Source organism: Cygnus olor, chromosome 3, assembly GCF_009769625.2.
Source record: "Cygnus olor isolate bCygOlo1 chromosome 3, bCygOlo1.pri.v2, whole genome shotgun sequence".
NCBI classification, from domain to species: Eukaryota; Metazoa; Chordata; class Aves; order Anseriformes; family Anatidae; genus Cygnus; species Cygnus olor.
The window spans coordinates 4,052,725-4,073,527 of record NC_049171.1 but is presented as its reverse complement, the minus strand read 5'-3'; the positions used below and the strand labels follow the sequence as shown (position 1 = coordinate 4,073,527).

The 20,803-nt window shown below is 40.3% G+C and overlaps 1 protein-coding gene across 1 annotated transcript in view; it reads right to left on the bottom strand.

Annotated features, from left to right (window-relative positions):
* Positions 1–20,803, bottom strand: part of PKHD1 (PKHD1 ciliary IPT domain containing fibrocystin/polyductin) — a 254,208-nt gene that overhangs the window by 112,056 nt on the left and 121,349 nt on the right. Inside the window, 5 exon segments of the mRNA XM_040550788.1 lie at positions 10,439–10,685; positions 12,403–12,538; positions 15,565–15,699; positions 16,981–17,080; positions 18,402–18,514. Coding sequence (XP_040406722.1) covers positions 10,439–10,685; positions 12,403–12,538; positions 15,565–15,699; positions 16,981–17,080; positions 18,402–18,514 — 731 coding nt within the window.

The following is a 20,803-nucleotide window of genomic DNA, read 5'->3' as shown; positions in this document are numbered from 1 at the left end:
GGATAGAAAAGACCTCTGAGATCACCTAGTACAACCTTTAACCTAGTAATAAAGTCCACCATTAAACCATGCTACTAAGTTCGAAAGCTACACATTTCTTGAAGACCTCCAGGGATGGCGACTCAACCACTTCCCTGGGCAGCCTGTTCCAATGTCACACAACCCTTCCAGTAAGGAAATTTCTCCTAATATCCTAAACCTCCCTTGGCACAACTTGAGGTCATTTTCCCTTGTCTTATCACTCGACGCTTGGGAGAAGAGCCCCTCTTACCATATTACTCAGTGCTTTAGACTGGATACAGCCCTCCTATTCAAGACGTGCAATGCTAAAGTTCATGTCACCTTGCAATTTGACTTTTGGTACATGTAATTTTTGTCCCAGCTCCCCCTTGCTGCTGCAGAGACAATAGAAAACTACTGTAGCAGTTGTCTTGGAAGAGGGTTGCTTGCAGATTTTTTTTTCTCTTTTAAAATCAGTGTTTTTTGTTTTTGTTTTGTTTTGTTTTTTCGCTATTCTGTTGACTGTTACTTTGGCAAGGGGCTTTCTGATTACCCAGAAACATTCAGCTGAGAAACAGCAGTGGGAAACAGGGGAAGCGTGAATCAGCAAAGAATCACTCAACCAGAAGATATTGGCAGACCAATGAAACTGACTGGAAGGAGCTTATAAGGCTTAAACAGCTTTCGTACTACTAATAAACCTCCTCTTATAGGCATTAACTGGACCAGGATATTAGGCTGCTAATTAAGCAAGTAAATGACAAGCACATTATTGCCACAGTTATCAGCACCTGCACAGGTATTCAAGAAAACATTTTTAGCAGCAGTGGCATACCAAATATAGTGTGGTACAACATTAAACTCTCCTGCACATCAGGAATTGCCTGATTGAGTTACAAAGGTATATAATGCCACAGTAAGTGACAGAGACTCTGATGCATCCTCTGTGCAGTATAGATCCTTGCTTTTTTGCTCTTTACTCTTTTTGTTCGTCATTGCTGGAGAAGTCTGATGAGACTGCTTTGACCACTCATCTCGGGGACTTCTTCCCAGTACTTCCAAGAAGCTATAAAGACAGAGAAGAAAGCCAGGAAGGGGCAATCCTGCTGGGGTACAAGGAGGGATACAAGTCCACTGATTTGTCTGTAAGAAATTTAGGATGCCACACTAGCCTGGCAGACTCCCTGACTAGTGAATGCAATGTGAATCCAAGATAGTTGGACACGACCTTGATGTGAAGTTATAAAGTCACCTCAAATAACTATCTTAAACTACACAGCTAACTTCTAGATGGGTACAGTTAAATGAAATACATCTTTCCAGTATTCCAGGAGCCTTCATTGGGGAATTTTCATTTTGGAAAAAAAAATAAAAAAAATTTAAGCCATAAAGCTTTTCTGTGGAGGAAAGCTTTGCACAGCTTACAGTAAGATAGTCTGGGTTCCCTGACCTTCATTTTGAAGTTTTTTCATGGCCTAGGAAGGAAAGGGAGACAGACAGAAAGACTGCCTGGCATCTTATGGCCTGAAACCTCTGGGGTTTCCTTGCCCTGGAACGCTGTGTCCTTGATTTTCACGTGTCTTTCACCCACTATCACATGCCCTGCTCCTGACATAGTGCAGCATGCCCAAAAAAAAAAAATAAATAAATAAAAAATTGGGGGCACGTGAAAAGCTCTGCAACTCTGCACAGAAAACTTGTACAAGGAAACAATGAGCCTGATACTGCATTCTCCTTGCAAGGATGTCAGCGGGCTTGTTTTTTTCACCTATACGCCAAACAGTCACCAAAATGGAAGCATCCTACTAATGGAATTACCAGCCACAATTAGCACCATTTCCATTTGCCCTAAATAGCCAGCAATTTCACTGTGCCCTAAATAGCCACCAATCTACCTCTCCTTACTGTTAATGAAGCAGAGAAGCGCTCGCACACGCGAGTATTTCTAATTCAGAGGATCTGAGGGAGCCTGCATGCATCATTAACACGGAGAGCTTCATTATCAGAGGAAAGAGCCTTCCCCTGAACTTCCCCTGGCTTTATTTGAAAGAAACTAGGAGGCAATGGTCTTAATGCAAAATTAACCCTCGCTTTAAACTGCTGGAAGCCTTTACAAACTGTAAGGGGAAAAAAAGGATGACTCATTGAAAAGGCTGTATTTTTATATTGAAGCAGGTTTCAATTAAGGAGCAATTTGCTCTAGAAATATGGCAGGATTGCTAGATAGGACTTTACAGTCTGAGTAACAATTTACCAATTGTAATCATATAAACTGTTATGTAATTTAGCTCAAGTGCATTGTGCAGAACTGTTCAACATAGATGGCCCACAAAGGATTTGTTAAACCAATCAACAACATCAAGCAGAACAAATATTAACTCTCCTGTTTATGTTTACCATTAGCTTACTTATCCTAAGGGTCCATATCTGTGTGTATGAAGGCAGACGCTGTGTTTAGCTCTAAATGCTTTCTGTTTGATACATTTGTGTAATAATCCATTATGATTATCCCTCTCCTAAAACAGGAAACAATATAGCATCTAACTTCAAATGGGACACGAAATGTTTATATCAACAGTCCAATTTATTGTTGGCCAAATGGAGGCTAATTCCAAATTATAGCCGTACCAAACACTTTACAGGTTTGATGTTAGTCCCAAGAATAGTTCATTTTACTTTAATTGCCAAGAATCAGAATTTTCAGCTGCTTTCGGTAAATGCATACATCTTTGTTGAGGAAGGACTTGATTCAAATCTGCCTTGTATTAGGAATCCTTCCCATCAATGAGTTTTTGCAAGCAGGGGTCATTTGGAAAGTAACTAGATTGTTGTCCCCGATCCTGAGCAGCCTCTATGGAATAGGCCTTCTGAATTTGAAGTGAAGAAGAGTTGAGATGATCTCCCAGGAGCAGAGAGTGTTGTGAATGACAAGCTAAGAGGGCTTCTTTTAAGGCAGCTTTTGAGTTGGCTACTGCTGGCTTCTACCTAAGTCATCCTTGTTCTTAAATCGGTTCCCCAGCTTCTACAGTTTACAGGCTGATATTTTAAGAAAAACTAACATTGGGTACAAATTCTGAGCTGTAACGTGGCTGGTAAGCAAGCAGTTCAAACATATTTGCACTGTAAGCGTAGCAAAGACCTGTAGATGACAACTTTGTCACCCCACTTATCCCACATAAGGTAAGGGCTCTGAAGCACCCAACATGGATTTAAAGATTTGGATGCACATACTTTGGTCATGTTTTTACTGCACCTCTATTGCCCACCCAATCCTCTACAAATTCATAAGATCTTACGACTAATAGTTCTTTGGTTATGATAGCGTGTTCCTGCTGGCAGACATAGCTTGGACCTATCCATCCCCTAAAAACATCCCAACAGCTTGCCAACATTTTCCTTGCAACCAAAGAAAGTGTAGGGCTATCAGCTGCCTCCTCAATGCTAAATACTCCCCCTGCACCCAGGAACACCCCAGCCAATAGTCAAGCTGAGGGCTAGGCGTAGAGACACATTTTGTCTTTTTTACTTACAAGCTTGTGCAGGATCTGTCTTTCTTTCCAATACCCTAGGCTGCAGGATAAATGGAAGGGGATCCTCTACTGGGTACCAAATTTCTCTCAGCTGCTTTGGTGGGATGACACAGAGAAAACTCCGAAGCCTAGCTGATGTGTTGGTTGACTGAGCACTCAACAGCCAACTATTAAATATTTGCTTATTTTGCTTATCCACTTTATGTCACGGGAGCCTTGAAAAAGGCCGGGTTATGAGGCCAAGTGAGCGCACATGCTGCCCCATGTATGAATCCAGTCATGTACACAGGGAAGATATTTAACCAGAGAGCAACTGAGCATGTACACAATGAGTAAAAAAAAAAAAAAACGGTGACAGTCAGGGTGTCTCACAGCAGGTGGGTGTTCATCTGAAGGCACCACAGTAAGTCAATATCAAAGGAAAAGCAAAACTAGAGTAACCATTTGAACTCTCTTCAAGACTCAAAGACACGGAGGTAGGGGGTATGCTATTCTTTTCACTCTAAGCCATCAGCAGCGCCTGGGTTTGCAGCAACTGAATGCATGCACTACAGGAGAGGATATTAGACCAGATTTAAGAATTAAGGCTATAAAGAAGAAGTTAATCTTTTCCTCTGCAGCAGATTAAGAAGAGGGAAGCAATAAAGGGCTCGAACTACAAGACTAGTGCTGAGCAAGTCCCAGGTTTCCCCAGTGAGAGGGGGAAAGCAACTGAAAAGGAACAAGAGGTGAACTTCCTTCTGGTGCATGCGGTTGCAAAGTTTTTGGAGTCCCCTTTGCCGCAAGGTGCTGCCTGGCTGCCGATTATTCTAATGCACTCCTCTTGTAAAAATTATGCATAATGTGAAGAAACTTTTAAAGTCACTTAATCATGTTATGACAATTTTTTAATGAAAATTTGTTTTAATATTAATAGAGACTCATATTTTCACTCTAATATGGGTAGCAGTGGCATTTGGAGCAGCCGTATCTAGCCTGCAGCCATGCTGTGCTGTGCCATGGCATAAGCTGTTCTTCAGACTACTCAATAACTTTCCCACATATAAATTTATAAAGACTTTTATAAGCTTCAATTACATTTTTAAAAGACATAAAAACCCTCTTTAAAGGGTGTTTAAGTGACACATTATTTTAACTTTCAAGTGGACTTCATGGAGAAGGCTTTTGTTACAGCAATGCGTGCTTGGAAATGGATCCCAGTTACCCTGGAAGTTGTTGGGTGAAGAAATTCAGGACAGAGAGTCAATAAATGCTTAATATTCTTGTCTTCTATAACAACAACAAAAAGGGTTCCAAGGGTTTTACTCCAACAACAAATATATATATATCATTTTTCTAAACACTTTTGGGGAAGAAAAAAAATGTGCCAATACGTTATTGTACTCTAGTAAATTAAAGAGCACAAAGATAAAGAGTTGGGCTCTAGCTTTCAGTTGTCCGCATTTTACTGTTAACTTACTTAAATGGTACTGGACATGCTTTTGGCTGTCCAGCAACCAGTCCTATCCCAGACAAATCCCAAGCAGGGGAATGTTCCCAAAAGGTAGTGCTGATGCAACTTGCCTGATCTTTTGGAGACTAAGAAGGTTAATAACTTGGCTGTTGTCAAGACTTGGCAGTTGCCCTCAGAGTCAGGGAATGAACCTGAGGTTGCTGCGATAGAGGTAACCACAGTGTACCAAGCTGTCTCCCTCCTGTGTGAGCAAATCACAGAATGTTTTAGCTTGGAATGGACCCCTAGAGGTCGTCTGGTCCAAACCCCTGCTCAAGCAGGGTCACCAGATACTGGTTGCTTGTTTTCTGTCCTCCCTCCTTGCCATAACAGGACTCCCCTCTCAAAATCCATTAACTGCCTTTAAGACCTTTAAGATTTTTGGATCTGGAGTCCAGTCTTTGGGGGATGCAAAAACAAACCACCATGCCAAGCACCTCACACTATTTATTCAGGAGCACAGAGACAGCATCACCCTAGGGCAAGAGAGAGCTACTGAGCACAGGAGATGAAATGGTTTTATTGCTATTGCCTGAAATCTTCTCCTTGTACAGTGTGACATCATATCAAAGTGAGGATGCTCTTGTGCTAACACTTCAGTCTGATGATCAGCAAATGTGGCTTCAGTGTTTAAAGCTTGGACTTGAGGCTTGCATATCATTTTTCCGCCTGGTTTTGATTGTCCTCTGTCCTCCCAACTGCAGGGACTTAGCACAAATTGTAAGAACAATTAGGAACTAGCAACTTGCAGATTTAACAGGTCATGTACTCCAGAGCTGGTAGAGCACCACTGAAGGGTTATTTCCACAGCAATTTGTAATTCTTTGCTTATCAGAAACTGAAGAAACCCAAGCAACAGTACCCAAACAGTACTTTCATCTTTTTACTGACATTAGATGAATCCAAGAGACTGCATTGCTAGGAAATTCTTCCTGTCACCCAGCCTATCTTTCTTATTCTGTCTGCTCAACCTCTGCCAATTGCTCCTAGTCATGTTTTGTTGTATTGATCCCAAACTATTCCCTTTTTATTGTGAACATTCTTCAAATACATCTGGACAAAATTCACCCTTTCCTTTTCTTCCCCACCCTCTCATCCTCATGTCGCACTGTGGAAATTTTATTAATTGACTTGCATCCTTCATCGCCTCCAGCTCCTTTCACTCCCCACCCTGTTTCTCCACCAGGTCCATTTTGGAGCACTGTCTCTGTGACCGAAGCCTCCCTGACTCACTGCTTTGAACGCCAGCTGTTGCCTACTCTGCTTGGCTGCCTGCTGACAATCTTTCAACTTAACATGACAGTGATTTGGCTGGTAGGAGCTACTCACAAGAGAGGATCTGGAAGCAGCACAGAGAAGATGTTTTCGGTCTCTCAGGTTACTCTGGTGAGTACATAGTCCTCAAGAGGGCAGACTAGCAGCTGGCTATTGGGACTGCCAAGTATCTTTGACACAAACTGACTCCCAGCTTATGTAGGTGAATAAGAAAGAAAGGAAAGGAAGGAGACTTGCTGGAAATAAGAGATTGATATAAATCATATCTAGGGGACTGGGCACCTCAGTCACTTATATTATCACTTACATGATCATATCATGGTGGTAGGGGGACGGTTGGACTAGATGATCTTGGAGATCTTTTCCAACATTAATGATTCTACGATTATCTATAACTCACAAGCAACTTACAGGGAAGACAAAGTTTAGACAAGGGATCAAATCACAATGGTGCAGACGAACTCATATTTGCACTTGCTCCTTACCCCCCTTTCAATGCAAGGAGGAATGATGTGTATTGAAGACATTACCTGTCATGAAATATGAGTATATATTGTAGCAGTGCCCAAATGGACTCAAATCTACAGGCAACATTGTGAGAAGCTACACCAACCACACATTATTGAGCAAAGAGCTCCCGTCTGTATAATCAAGGTAAACACAAGCTAGAAAGGGAAGTAGTTTGCATAAGACCTTATGCTTAAGTGGTCGAGAAAGACAACTAGCATAGTTGTATTTTGCCATCTAATCAATACACTTTGTTAAATCAGAACAATTCCAAACACTTAATTTAGTGCAGGCTTTTGTTTTCAGTAGTTGAAACAAATAAGCACATCCAAAGCCTGCAGGTAGCTGAAAGTCATATAGTTTTCCACTTCAAAGGAACACATGATAATTTTTTTTTTCCTATTTGCAAAGGAAAAAAATATTTCTTCTAAAACATGAGTTATAAGATAGAAATGAATTAATAACAGGGCTCTGACAGAGTACTTCAACATTGCTGCCTGTGTACTACAAACCTGAAACGGCAAAAAATGGATAATGATTCAGACTCATACTTTGAAAAGAAAGTGAAACATTGAGTGGAGCACTGGGAAGGGAAGATGAGCATGGGAAGAAAAACAAGAGTGGTACTTAGATTACTAAAAATCCTTTTTTCTCCCCTTTTTATGCCAGGAATTCCTCCAGTGTAACAGAAGTGGTGGAAGTACTTGGCTGAGCAGTATTTCTCCATTGGATCCCTTTAGCTGCCAGCTGCTCAAAGGCAAGAGCAAATCCAGCTTGGGGAGGCAAGTGGAGCAACAGAAGTTTGCTGGGACAGCACTCAGGAGCCAGTGGGAAAGAGCTGGACTTCAGGATTGGGTTATTACAAAGGTGGAATATAAGACAATACAAGTAGGAGGCTGAACTCCCCAGAACAATTTTTATGTCTCCAGAAAAAAAGAAAGAAAAAAAAAAAAAAAAAGGTTAAGAGTAACATTCTGTTGCAAACTTACAGTAGGCATGGGAGAGCAAAGAGATACCAGCAAAGCAGACATGTAGCTTACATCATAAGGCATGGTTTTATCCATACTGATCTCCAACAAAACTGTCTCATCCATTCATAGGGTATGTAAGCAGTCAGACACAGACCTGCAGCTACACCTCTATGGGTAAGCTAACTGGTGCTGTGACCTGTCCTTTGGCCTTGAGGCCACATGATATGGCCTAGCCATATTCATACAATCTAGCTTCTTCAGCCTCCAAAAAACATGGACACACACAAATTGCCCTACTGGAAATAGTACCCCTCTTGACCCCTAAATTGTACTTAGAAATTACTTGGGAGTGTCATAGCTGTCATGGGCCAAAACTATGCCAGGGACCATTATGATCCTTTAATAATAAAAAAAAGATGAAACAGGGAATGGATTTAAAACTAAGTAAAAAAGAGAGACACACTGCACTTATATATGCACAAACACTCCCTGTGCTTGCATACATCTTATTTCCCCCCAAACCACTGTAGAAGGCAGGTAGAGGAAAATCTTGACATTCAATTTAGGACTAAGTCACCTAACTGTTTATTGATGTTTGTATGTGCTTTGGTTAACTAAATACCCATTACAGTCACTAACATCATAGTAAGTACAGCCAGGAGAAGCTCAAACAGCAATTCGGCTGACTGGCCCTTAAGAGAAGAACCAGAGAAACAGGCATCTGGTGTTGTTTAAAATGTCTCTAGGAATCCAAAATATCAGAGTGAGATGGCAGATCTGATACAGTGCCTGCAAGAGATCCTTGATCTTCTGCCACCAGAGTGACAAAGTAAGTTATCATAGGGGATTTTAAATGTCACCAGACACCTCTGCATGGGCAACCAAATCAAGGACACAGGTTTCCATCAGCCATAATAGGACACATTGTCAATATCCACATGGTGACTATACATGTTCTTCAGGAAAATATCCAAGTTTTTATGTCTTAACTCAATTTGACTTCACTCATTGAATTTTTGGCTCACCTGCCAAATCATTCCTGTAATATTTGAGTGCTGAATAAGCTTAGAGAGCTATATCACAATTTTACTGTAGTTGCTTTCATCCACAAAGAGATTCATTCATTTATGCTTTGGGTTCCTCCACCATTTAAAACAAAGAAATGTTGTTTTGTTTTGTTCCATTTCAGTCTATAAACAGTAGTATTATCACAAGTGCCCATTGAAATCAAGAAAGCCCTGCCTCCCACAGTAACAAAAGCTTACTCGTGAGTTTCATATCTCCCTCGAACCATTGTTTGATTCCATAATATTGATAGTGAGCCAATCATATAGACTGAAACAGATTGCTTAGTTTATGAGCCTGTGTCAACCTATTAAGGTTCGATGATCTGAACTGACTACATGTACCTCACAGAAAGCAAAGAACAGCATAGAGAAGCTGTGGATGTTCCATCCCCAGAGGTATTCAGGACCAGGCTGTATGAGGCCCTAGGCAACCTGATCTAGTGGGTGGCATCCCTGCCCATGGCAGGGGGTAGGAACTGGGTGATCTTTGAGGTCCCTTCCAACTCGAGCCATTCTATGATTCTGTGATAAGAGACATGGCTGCAACACAATGGCAGAAAATTATCTACCAGAAACTTTTCTTTTAATTAAATACATCATGAAGTTATTATATCTTCTGTACAATATGTCTGTTCATTGCATGACAGATGGGCCCATGAAATCATAAAATGCTTATGGAACTTACAAAGAAATGAAATTAGATGCCAGAAATATTCTGCTGAAGACATGAAAAACTAACCTATTCATGACCTCCTATCCTTTGGGAACTTTTAGGGAAATCTCTCACGATGAGTATAAAAGGAAACACCCTCAGAGCATGACTTAAAAAATAATTAAATTCAAACTTTTTTTCTGCATTTTATCACCAGTGGAGGTGTTCTCATGATCTATGTCTACTTTATATTTCAGCAGTCAGAATATCTTGGCAAAGTTCCCAATTCACCCACTAAATCTCTGACTGTGGTTGGGGCTTGGTCATCAATCTCCCTTTGAACATCTGAGTGTCAGTGTCCACCTTGAGCTGGATTCCCAGTACTACAAAAGCCCATTTATATCCCTCTGGTAATTTGAAGAGGGACAAAATAGCAATATACCACAATCACCATTTAAGAGTCAACACTGCCAGAACTGTCTCCAGAGAGGATCAAGACTATAGATAGAAAACCAGGGTAACGAAGATAAGAATCTTGCTGAGAACCTCAGAAGAAAATCAGGTTTGGACAGGCCATATCCAAATTAGTAAACAAAATAAACCAAAGACTGTCCTCTGGCCTAGAGGCCAACTTGTATTTATAATTTCTGTAGCTGTCCATACAGCTAAGTTCCCTCATCTAAACCGTGATGACTACATCCAAATTGCCAGTTAGGAATGGTCCCTGTGCTGTCACTAAAATCATGCCTGGGAACTGTCTGGGCAAGAACAGTGCCAGAGATCATGTGGACAACAGCACGGACTATTGTGTGCCAGTGCTCAGGCTTTTATCCTGACCTCATTTAGGACCCAACAAAGTGTCTTGGTATCATGTTTAGACGCAGCAGCTCTCTCAATATAAAACATAGCAAGTGAGGTTTTTCAAAAGAGGAATGGTTACTTACAAATGAAGAGACATACGGTGGAAAACAAGGTCTCTGCCACAAACGCTGCCACCAGAAGCTTGACTGAAATTGGCACTGGCTGTGCATGAAGCCCCAAGGATGTCTGTAGAAGGGAGAAGACGACTTCCTTCTTGTCCAGTGACAGATCCATCAAGATCCTCAAGGATGGCAGAGTGAGGAAAGGGGAAGGACACTTGGAAAGGTGAGTTGGTGAAGGTCAGATGCTCAGCTCTCACTGTAAACCCACCTGGGGGGAACAAGCAGAAGTTCAGAAACAAAGACGAACCTCTTCAAGGTCTGAAGGCTTCTCTGGAGAAAAAGAGATTAGCATCACTTCACCATCACTTTGGAAGAATGTTAAATGCTAATGGAAGAATGTTGAATGCTAAGTCAATGAGAGGAGGGAAATTGGAAAAAAAAAAAATAAAGAAAGAAAAAAAGAAGAAAAAAAAAAAAGATGATGGTAGGAATTGTATGTTCTGGCCAGGCCCCACCTGTCCAGTATCCTGCTGTGACAGGACTTGTTACAGGCTCCACTGATCCAGGTGCTGCTCTTTCAGTATCTTCTGAGTGACTCCAAAACCTTTTCAAAAGTCCCATTGCCAAAAGTTATCATCCCCAAACCAGTAATACTTATAGATATTTTCTGCCCTGTTTATAAGACAAATTCTTCAGAGATAAGGGCTGCTTATCTGTGTGTGCATATGTACAGCACCTGGCAGGATAAAGCCCTGGCTAAAAAGTGTGGCTGGAGTATGTTTTCACTACTGTAACACTGACAGATACAGCAAGGAGGACTATTCAAGTGGGCTAACGCATAGAAAGTTTTTGAACACATTAATATTTCCAGGAGTGTCCAAAAATTATTGCCCCATGTACCATAACAAGTCAGCTTTGGCATGAGTGTTCATGTGCCACATTTGGTCACTATTTGCCTATCATATTGTCAGTTGTAGCCTCTCTGAGTCAGATTTTACTATTCCTCTTGTCCTTTGATCTCACTCACCTCCTGAAGTCTTTTTCTCTGTTATGTTATTGTAGGGCGGTATAAGTTTATATATAAATATATTTAAGAGGTAATTGCAGTTGGAGTGTTCTTCAAAGAGCCTTTGGGTACTTCTTCAAAGCTCAAAAGGATGCTTAGTTTACATATATTATCTTAGGCAAATTCACCGAAGGTTTAGGCTGGCCTGAGGTTGTAGCTTGGTAAAATTGTTTGAGGATGCATCACAGTTATTAAACAAATCATTGCTCTTGAAATGTTACATCCCAAAATGAAGAAGCAACAAGTTAAAGTATTAAAAAACATTCCAAAGTCCCACTGAGAAAATAAAATCAGTGCAAAAATAAGGCCACCTTTTTCTCAAAAACATGTACAATATGTGGCTCCGACTAAATGCTGAAGAACTTACAACCTGACCATGAGCAGAGCAGAGCAGCGAAAGGGTCTTGTTCAGCCTGCCAACAATGTCAGCAAAGTGCACACACTAAAAAAGGTAAGTATTATTGAGAGTTGTTGTGCATATCACTACAATCCTGACTCAGGAATTTTCTCAGTTCATCTGAGCTGCACAGCATGCACAGTATCTATCTTGAAGCTTCATATCACCTTCCTATGCCCCATCACCCTGCAAACAGGGAAGAGTTGTCATCTTGGTGTCCCAGTTGGGGAAGTGATTCTAAAAGAATGACACGTTTGAAAACTATGTACTGCACTGAAACATAGGCAAAACACATATGCAAATAACTCAAAACCTATCTCTGACCAACTTACCTATAGCGAACACAGTAATAAGATAACTGAAGCAAAACTGGGGACAGTCCTCTTCATCATTGCACAGGACAGGATTCAGCTGAAGTCTCTATTGTCTGAAGAAGCTAAGAACTTCTAAAAATATGAATCTGAAATGGGATGCAGCCAAGGACTGTGCAAATGCTGTGAAATAAGTGTAAATTATACTCACCCTGCCCTTGGTAACAGCCAGAACAGGTCCTGATTGCTGTGCAAGTGTTCATATCAAAGTTCCTGAAAGCTGTGTTGGAGATGAATAGCTGGTATCTCTTCGGAGTTTTCAGTCCTGCAGACATGCAGGTTCCATCCTGAAATGAAGAAACAAAGAGCAATGGGAAACAAATCAACATGTGAATCTCCAGGTCTAAGGAGTCCAGGATGCAGTAGCTGGGAGATAAGGAGGTGACTGCACTTGATCCCCTGGTTCTGGAGCTGTTTGAAGGACACTTATAACCTATTGCCTTGCAACTTGTGGCAAGTAACACCTGTTTAATTCACTATTTACATTATGCAATAGTTTTCCTTTCAGTCCTGGCTACTGCATACTAGGTAAGGTCATCTGAAAGGAGATAGAACTGCACATTCCCTGTAAAGAAAAAAAATCCACCTGGAAGGCACAGTGAGCAGATTCATTTACATCCCTTTTTACTTTACTTTGTCTTGTCCATCAGGCAGGAAATTTCCATACCTTATAAAGCCAGTTATCCTATTTTAGGTTCCAAGAAGAATCTGACAGCTGAGATTCAAAATACTTTTACGTGACTGGGGATGGGTGGGAAAAATTTAAGCTGGACATATGAAAAGGAAGAGCAAAATGCACAAACAATGAGAAACACAAAAATAAAACTAGATTTAACAGTGATTGGAGGCCATGACAGAGAGGATAAGTGCATATCACTGCCCATTTATCTTGAAGACAGGCTGGGAAGAAGGAAGTACTCTATGCCAGTGGGTAGCCTAGAGGATAAAGAGCTGGTAGGAACATGTGATGCTGTTTCTGAGGCCAATAAACAGTTTTGCAGAACAGACCCCAAAGGCTATAGCAGAATATCAAGGGAGAAATCAGCCCTGTGTGAAAATTTGGAATGAAATGGACTTTTAGAAATAGTTTGTCACTTCAAAGGAGTGGTGCTATCTTTAATCTCATTAAGAAGCAGCATCTCCATCAACTCTCTTACTTCGAGGCCAAAACACCTGGGATGATGGTCCTGGTCCTTGGGTCATCTTCTTCCAAGTCACTGCTAAGTAGACATTCCTAGCTGCTGGTAATAACTTGTTCAGAATTCTATGCTTTTTTTTTTTTTTGCTTATACTTGCCTATTCTTCCACCCCCGCCCCATTTCTATCACTTTTAATGGTCAGTAAGTAGAAGAAGGGTGTGAGATGGTAATTCCTCCCCTAGTGTGTGTCACCTATCTCAGACCTACTTTTTCAGGAAGAGATGGTTTTCCTCAAATGGCTCCACAGAGGCATTAAATTGCTTTATGAAAGCCAGGGAGGGGCTGACTGAATATCTTGGAAGCTAAGTGAAGTTTTTCCCTTGCCTTTTACAGGCCCTGGATCCAACTCTGCCACTAATGTATTAACTGATCAAAGTTCCAATTTTGATATGTCCTGATATTTCCGGAAAACAATCTTGGCTTAAAGCACCTCTTTGAAAAACTGGAAGGGCTAGCAGAGAGAAATATCCAATGTTCCCATTAAATTAATGTCACAAAGTTTTAATTGATATTAAAGAGACATCATTATTAAAGGGAGAATTACATAAATTAAGATGTAAATTATGACAAGGAGGCTCTTATCAAGAGATAATCAAAGATAATCACCCCCCTGGGGTGCAGCAAGAAACAAGGCAGAGCTGAGTGCCTCCAAATCTTTTAACAAGTACAGCATCAGAGTCCTTCCATGTATCCTGCAAAGCAAAAACACACAGACATTTGTGTCTGAGAGAAAGTCATTGTGTCATTGGGCCCCTGTAGGACAGGAGAGGCTTTCAGGGAGGCCCTGTAGGACAAGATACTTTCAATAGGCCCGCTGCACAGATTTCTTTCTGTAAGCTTCTGCGGAAAACTCATTTAAAACTCTCTTTCTGCTGGTCAGAGAGAAAATTAATTTTATAAACAACAGAAACCCAAGCAGGGGAAATGGGACCTCAAAATTGCAAACAAGCATCTGTGGCCAGTTGTAACTAAAATTCCTTCATCATCTATGTTATTAATCTATGTTATTAATCTGTTAACAACCTCGTAGCACCCAAAGGACTTTGTTCAGCTGCCTAAAGAAATAAGAGAAGATTGTATTTATTGCATAAATAAAAATGTTACTTTTTGGTGGCATTTTTCATTCTCAAGTAAATAAGCAGCACTATGTGTTCCAGGTGAACCAATGATGGTATGAGAGAGCAGAGGAAACCAGATTGATAACTAGAAAAGAAATCAAACCTATCATTGCCCTCGTCATTCTCCATTCTCAAATCAGTAAACTAAACTCAGTTGTATATGGTTAAATGATGCATGCATGTTACTGAAAAAGATTTATAGGAATTATAAACAAGGAAGACCTTGTTTAAACAAAAATTGTGATTTCTCTTAAAAAAATAGTTTCTGATAAAAAGCATAGATAGGGAAAAAAACTTAATACTTATCTTACTACAATCCTCCAGCTCATAATTGAACCAAAGTATAATTTTGTTTTGACTTTTAAATGTCATTTTATATTAAAAAATATATGAATATACATTATAATATAAAATCTTTCAATGTTTCAAAATCCAAATAGAAAAATCAAAGACCTTGTTTCAAGTTTGTTTAAAAAGTCTTTGAAACTTTCATACCAAGATGAAAAATTGCTTGGAAAAAAAATGCTGATTTTTTTTGCAGAATGCATCCTCCAGTTTCTCAACAGCTGATGTTTATTCAGCTCTGTACCATCAGCTGGTAATGAATGGAATGCCTGAAAAATGATGCAGGATCCAGCTGATCAAATGCTATTTCTCTTCTGCTGCTGCCAGCAGAAGTAACAAAATCCCTGGTTCCAGCAGGCACTGATGCTGCAAGTTTGTCTGCTTCATCACCAAATCAGTGTCCCTCACAGGTGCTGCTGCTGCAGGCATCATTTTTACAAGCAGTAGAAGAGAGCTAGAGGACTAAGCGAATAGATCAGTGCCCAAAACTCATCCTGAAGCTGTTTCTTTTTTCTCCCTATGTGTGAATTTAAAAACCAAACTTTACCTAAATTGCCATGGAGCATGGTTGCTTATTTGTTTCCCTAAATTTCTGTTTGAAGGGTTGTTGTGCAACTCAGGAGACACTGAGCTAGTTCCTGCAGTGCTTACCTTTTGCCCAATGTGTCCAATTAAAAAACTATTAGCTACAGATGTGTTTCCCAGGCTTTCAACAATGTCAATGCCGAAGTCTGTGCAAGCATAAATCCGGAAACTCCGGAGTATGAGGTTGCTGCTCCTGAAAATCTATATAAAAACATAATAAAGGAATAAAACCAATAATTTTAAAAGACTGTGGTTTATAACTGTGCTTTTCTTACAATATAATAGAGAGGGTGAGAGTGCAAAACAACTGAATTTATATTTATTATTTGAGAATCTCCCCTTAATTTCTTTTTTAGCTTTTAATTAATAATATAAAAACTTACATTCTGCCAATTTGTTTTCATGTTAAAATATGAAAGAACAGTATAAAATAAGATCAGAGAATTGGTAACAAACAGGGTAAAACTGCTCTAAATATCATGATTTTGATTACTTGAAAGAATAATAGTGTAACATTAAGGTTTATAGCAGAAAGATGCCTTGAAAATAGCCGGAGGTACTGCTTGCAGTCACCTAACAGCTAGGAGACTATTCCTAGAGCAAGCTTAGGGAAAGAAGCAAAATAACCTTGGTCATTAATGTATGCTGGGACAGTAATGTACAAAAAAATTACAAGTTAGGTGGAGAAAATCATGGAAACAAAACTGCAAAACATCCTTTTGTTTTATTTCTTTTCATACAAGTAACCTTTTCCAGAGAGAATATGCCACTTTAACGCACTTAAAAATTGAACATCTTCAAAAGAAGTGCCATACGATGGGTTAGACTAGAAAAAATGCCTTACAGAGAAACACCTACAATCTCTTCAGTTTATCAAACAGGGGCTTAAAAGGGTCACAGACTCTGAGTACCAGTATGAAAATAAAATGTCATATAATAAAGTTGTGGGTTTTTTTTTGGTGGGTTACTTTTGTTTTGTTTTTTTTTGTTGTTGTTGTTTATTTGTTTTTATCAGATCAAGTCATAGTGAGCTACAATAGCTGGAAAGTGAAGCTAGACAAATTCAAACAAAAAAGTGCACATTTTTAACAAGGATGGAAAAATTTCCATGCAAACCATTAACCCTATGAAGGCAGCAGATCCTTCACCAACTGCAATCTTTACAAATATCTCAGATCCACTGGGAGGATTTTTTTGTCTGTATTATAGTGACAGACATACATTAGATGGTTAGAGAGTCCACTTCAACTACCCACGATGATAATTTTTGTTCTGCACTGAAGCATAAGGATTGCTCACACAAATTGTGTTTCTGGCTTCATCACCAAAACCTCCAGCTGAGGGGCACGGAGATACAGCCATGAGAGGTTTTACAGCAATTGTGGCCTATTTGCAGCCTGGAAGTCATTATAGATATAGTTCACATCTAGAGATCAAATAATATTTCCTGAGCACCATGGAAGACAGTCAAGACAAATATACCTGGGCTCCACCTTGGCTGCTCCAAGCTGTGAAGCTGTTGAACTGAACAGGGCCATTTGGGCTGTCTGGCAAATATTCTGGGTATACGAGCAATCCATGCCTGTGTAGGAAAGAAAGCAAAGGGCACTTTTTCTTTACAGTGCATATATTCATGGCCACATTTTCCTATTCATCATTTGATATCTAAGATCTTATGACAGTTCTCTGCACAAGACTTTACCCTTTATTCAAAGACTAAAAGCTCAGGGATAGCAGTATTTATTTCAGGCATCTAATAATGTACGAGAGCTTACTTGAAATTTCTTTTCATGTATTTTCAGAAGGCAGCACATCAGGGCTAACAACCAGCATGCTGTATCTCTGACAGGCACTTGCTACAGCACATCCTCATCATGTTCACGAGATTTCGACCAGTGTTGGCTTCAGGTGAGTCCTAAGTGAACCTGGATGGATTAGTCCCTTCTCAATCTTAGATTCAAACAACTTTGAGTACACTCTAAAACTATGTGCTCCTGAATGCAGTCCTTGGTTTGATCTTCTCAGAGATTTTAAATCCAGAGTATTAGCCAGATTGAATCCATCCACTGACCGGCACAATGCCATTTTTTACCATGGTTTGTGTTTGGGAAGCACAGGCAAAAGCTGTAGTGAACAGCTATTGCTGGGTACTACAAGAACCAGCGTTACATGTAATGTCAGGCAGACATACAGCACCTTTCAGCCTGTTGGCCTGCAAAATGCTTATTCTCCATTTCAACCTACTTAAACAGAGGCTAAACTCTTAACATTGATTATTCATGCTGCTATTCTATAAAGCATCTGGAGGTAAGAAATGCCACTCCAGGTCATGTAAACCAGCATCATATCTCTAATGTTGGCCTGTAACACATGTTAAAGGAGAGGTGCAAGAAAGAAATTGTGTATCTGTTCTCTTGCATGCCATCCTCTTGTGCTCAAAATGACTGGCATACTTAAAATGAGCTTTATATCCAACACATGAGTACATGCTTCAGTGCTTTGCTATTAAATGGTTGAGGAGGAAATGTGTTAAATGTGGTGCTATAAACTATATCAGGATCATTTAAACAAGGGGGTAAAGTGGAGGTGCTTGTTAACAGCACAGGAGAACTCAGCAAGTTAACAAATTGGGCTTGTTAAAGGAGACGAAAGGACTGTATAGAAACTACTAAGGAAACAACTTGCAATCAGACCCTGAAAAACAGCCCCAACCACATCGCTGTCCATCACTGACTTTGCTCTGCTGTTGAGAACTCTGCTTTGCAAGAAAGAAGGCCCTTAAAAAGGTGCAAAATTGAAGAAAAAATCCTGAAAAGAGGGAAGAAGACTTTTCTGCTCTCCACTGCAGTTATAATTAGTGGTACCATGCACAGAAGTCTCTTTAACCAAAGATCCCCAAGTACCTTGTGCAGGAATGGGCGACATTCTCACTGAAGGACAGGAGAGGCATTTTGGATGGTCCCTCAGGGGAGAGATGAAATAAATACCCATACCCAGCAGCACACACGGTGTTACCCTGCAGAGAAACATATACAGTTGTGAAAAAGATTATGGCAGATTTCTGAAAATTAAAATAAGTTTCATGAAAAAAAAAAAAAAGGCAAGTTCTGGTAAGTCTGGCTGACAGAAGCTGGTACATTGTTTCTGTATCCATGCTCTCATCCTGTTCTTGCTCTGTCCTTGGGCCAGGCTCACAAAAACCTACTCTCAAACCAGACAGCAATGGCTGGCCTAGCAGTAGGAACTCCTGACAGCAAAATGCTATTGATGGCAAACTATACTTTTTCCTGATTTACTTCTCAGTCTGCATGTTTCTCATGTCTCCCCAAAGTCAATACAGCAAAAAGAAACAACATTGGCATTGAAAAAGTGACACCCTGAAAAGTCAAGACAAAGCAAAGAAATACATCTTCATGCTATGTCAGTGTCTGAACAATTAGACTTATTCAGATCTGTGATAAAACACTTGGGTTTGATTCTTTTTTACAGGTTAAGCGACTAACCATAGGGAGATTAAGTCATTGCCAATTAATATCTCTTAATGAAGAAATTCTGGAGTTGCTTTCTTTGCAAAGAAAAAGGAAGTGAACATAAGCCTTATAATTAGGAGTTTAGTTCTTGCAGAGTCTGTAGCAAGTGGGTTGTGCAGGAGGTTGTACAATGGGTTAGGAGATGTTCTTCTCCAGGGCAAAAACCTGCTCTTACCTGCTTATTTTGGACAGTAGCCAAAGTGACTTGTTTTGGGATGTTGTCTATACAGGGATGCTTTCATGTGCACATCTGGGCATGATCCCCCTCAACTGTCTTAGATGTGTAAAATTTTGATGCTGAAGTTCAGGCTGCTAAACTTAGGCTCCCTTTCCAGGAAAAAAAAAGTAAGGTGTAGGCATGTCCAGAGGGCAATTCATCCTGTCTAGCCTTAGATAAGATTAATTGCTCTCTGGAGGTACCTAGTTCTCTAGAGGGAGTCTAAGATGAGCTTTCTTGCAGCTATAAGAAGAGCTTGCTCTCTAAGATCAGGACTGACACCCAGCGACTACCATTCCTAGGTCACCGGACAGTGTTAAAACACTAATGGCTTTTTGGTCCCTGATGGTCCAAATCAAAGCTGAACCTGGTGACCCGGAGGTGAAAGCTTCCATATTCCAATTACTTTCTCCTGACCCTTCCAAGTGTGTTCCCTACAGTCGTGATCTCTGACATCTGTCAAGCAACAAAGAGATACCAATAACCAAAGCACTGCTCTCTCCATCCCCTGGTAAAGCTGCTGCTTTTTCCAAAAGTGCAGCCAGAGAACCTTTTCCTTTAACAAAATGCTTCTGCAGTCCTGTCACATTATTTCCAGGATCTTTTACTTGTGACTCCAATCATGCATTCTGCAGATGATTCATAAGGAAAAACTGCATATTTATTCAGCCAGCTAGTGGCTGGAGGGCAGGGGTTTTAGGCAAGGAGGGAATTTTGTGTGGAAATCAATTCTTTGTGGAAGTCAGTATATTATGAATGTCCGTGCAACCAAAATTCCAGAGAGAAATTACCTCCTCGAGCATGCCAAATACCTGGAGGTATGCATCACAAGTCAGTAAAATAAGTGGCTGACGTTTAGAGTGTCTCTTAACTGTACAACCCCGCAAATGTAAATATTTCATGAATTTCTTTCAAATGATTGGGGCTCAAAGTGTTGACCTTATGGATGACATTAAAGCTCTGGAGAGCATGTCCAGCACTGTTCCCCCAATTTCAGAGCCTGGTAGGATGCAAGGAGTATCCCCAATGGGCTCACTTCAACATGTACACAATTTGCAAAAGGTTTTAGAAAAGATCTCAGTAGGAATGAAATGGTGGGAAACAATCAATGCCAAACAGGTGCAGCCTCACCTCTTTGGTATTGTGGAGAATGGCTGGGTTGGGTGGTGCTGGGGAACAAAATCACTTATCAACAGCACGACCATCAGCCACTCCTCTGACGTGGAAGCATGGGTTGATCTCCGCCCTGCTCATTCTTGTTAAAGCTGTTGCCTAGTCTTCAACGACATTGCAAGAAAGGAAAGAAAGCCTGCTGGCTGAATTTCTTAAAACCCAATTTGTATGTTGTTATGCACAAACAGTGCACGCTGGTGCTGGGATTTAAGGTCATTGAATGTTTACGAATAGGAAGTTACTACAAAAAAGCCAAGGACATCCTGGGCCTAAGAAAAATGAGATAAGTTGTTAATTTTTCTAGTGTTTTTGTTGTTGTTGTTGTTGTTTTGTTTGGTTTGGTTGGGCTTTTTGCCTGCACACAGGAATAGAACCAGGGACACAT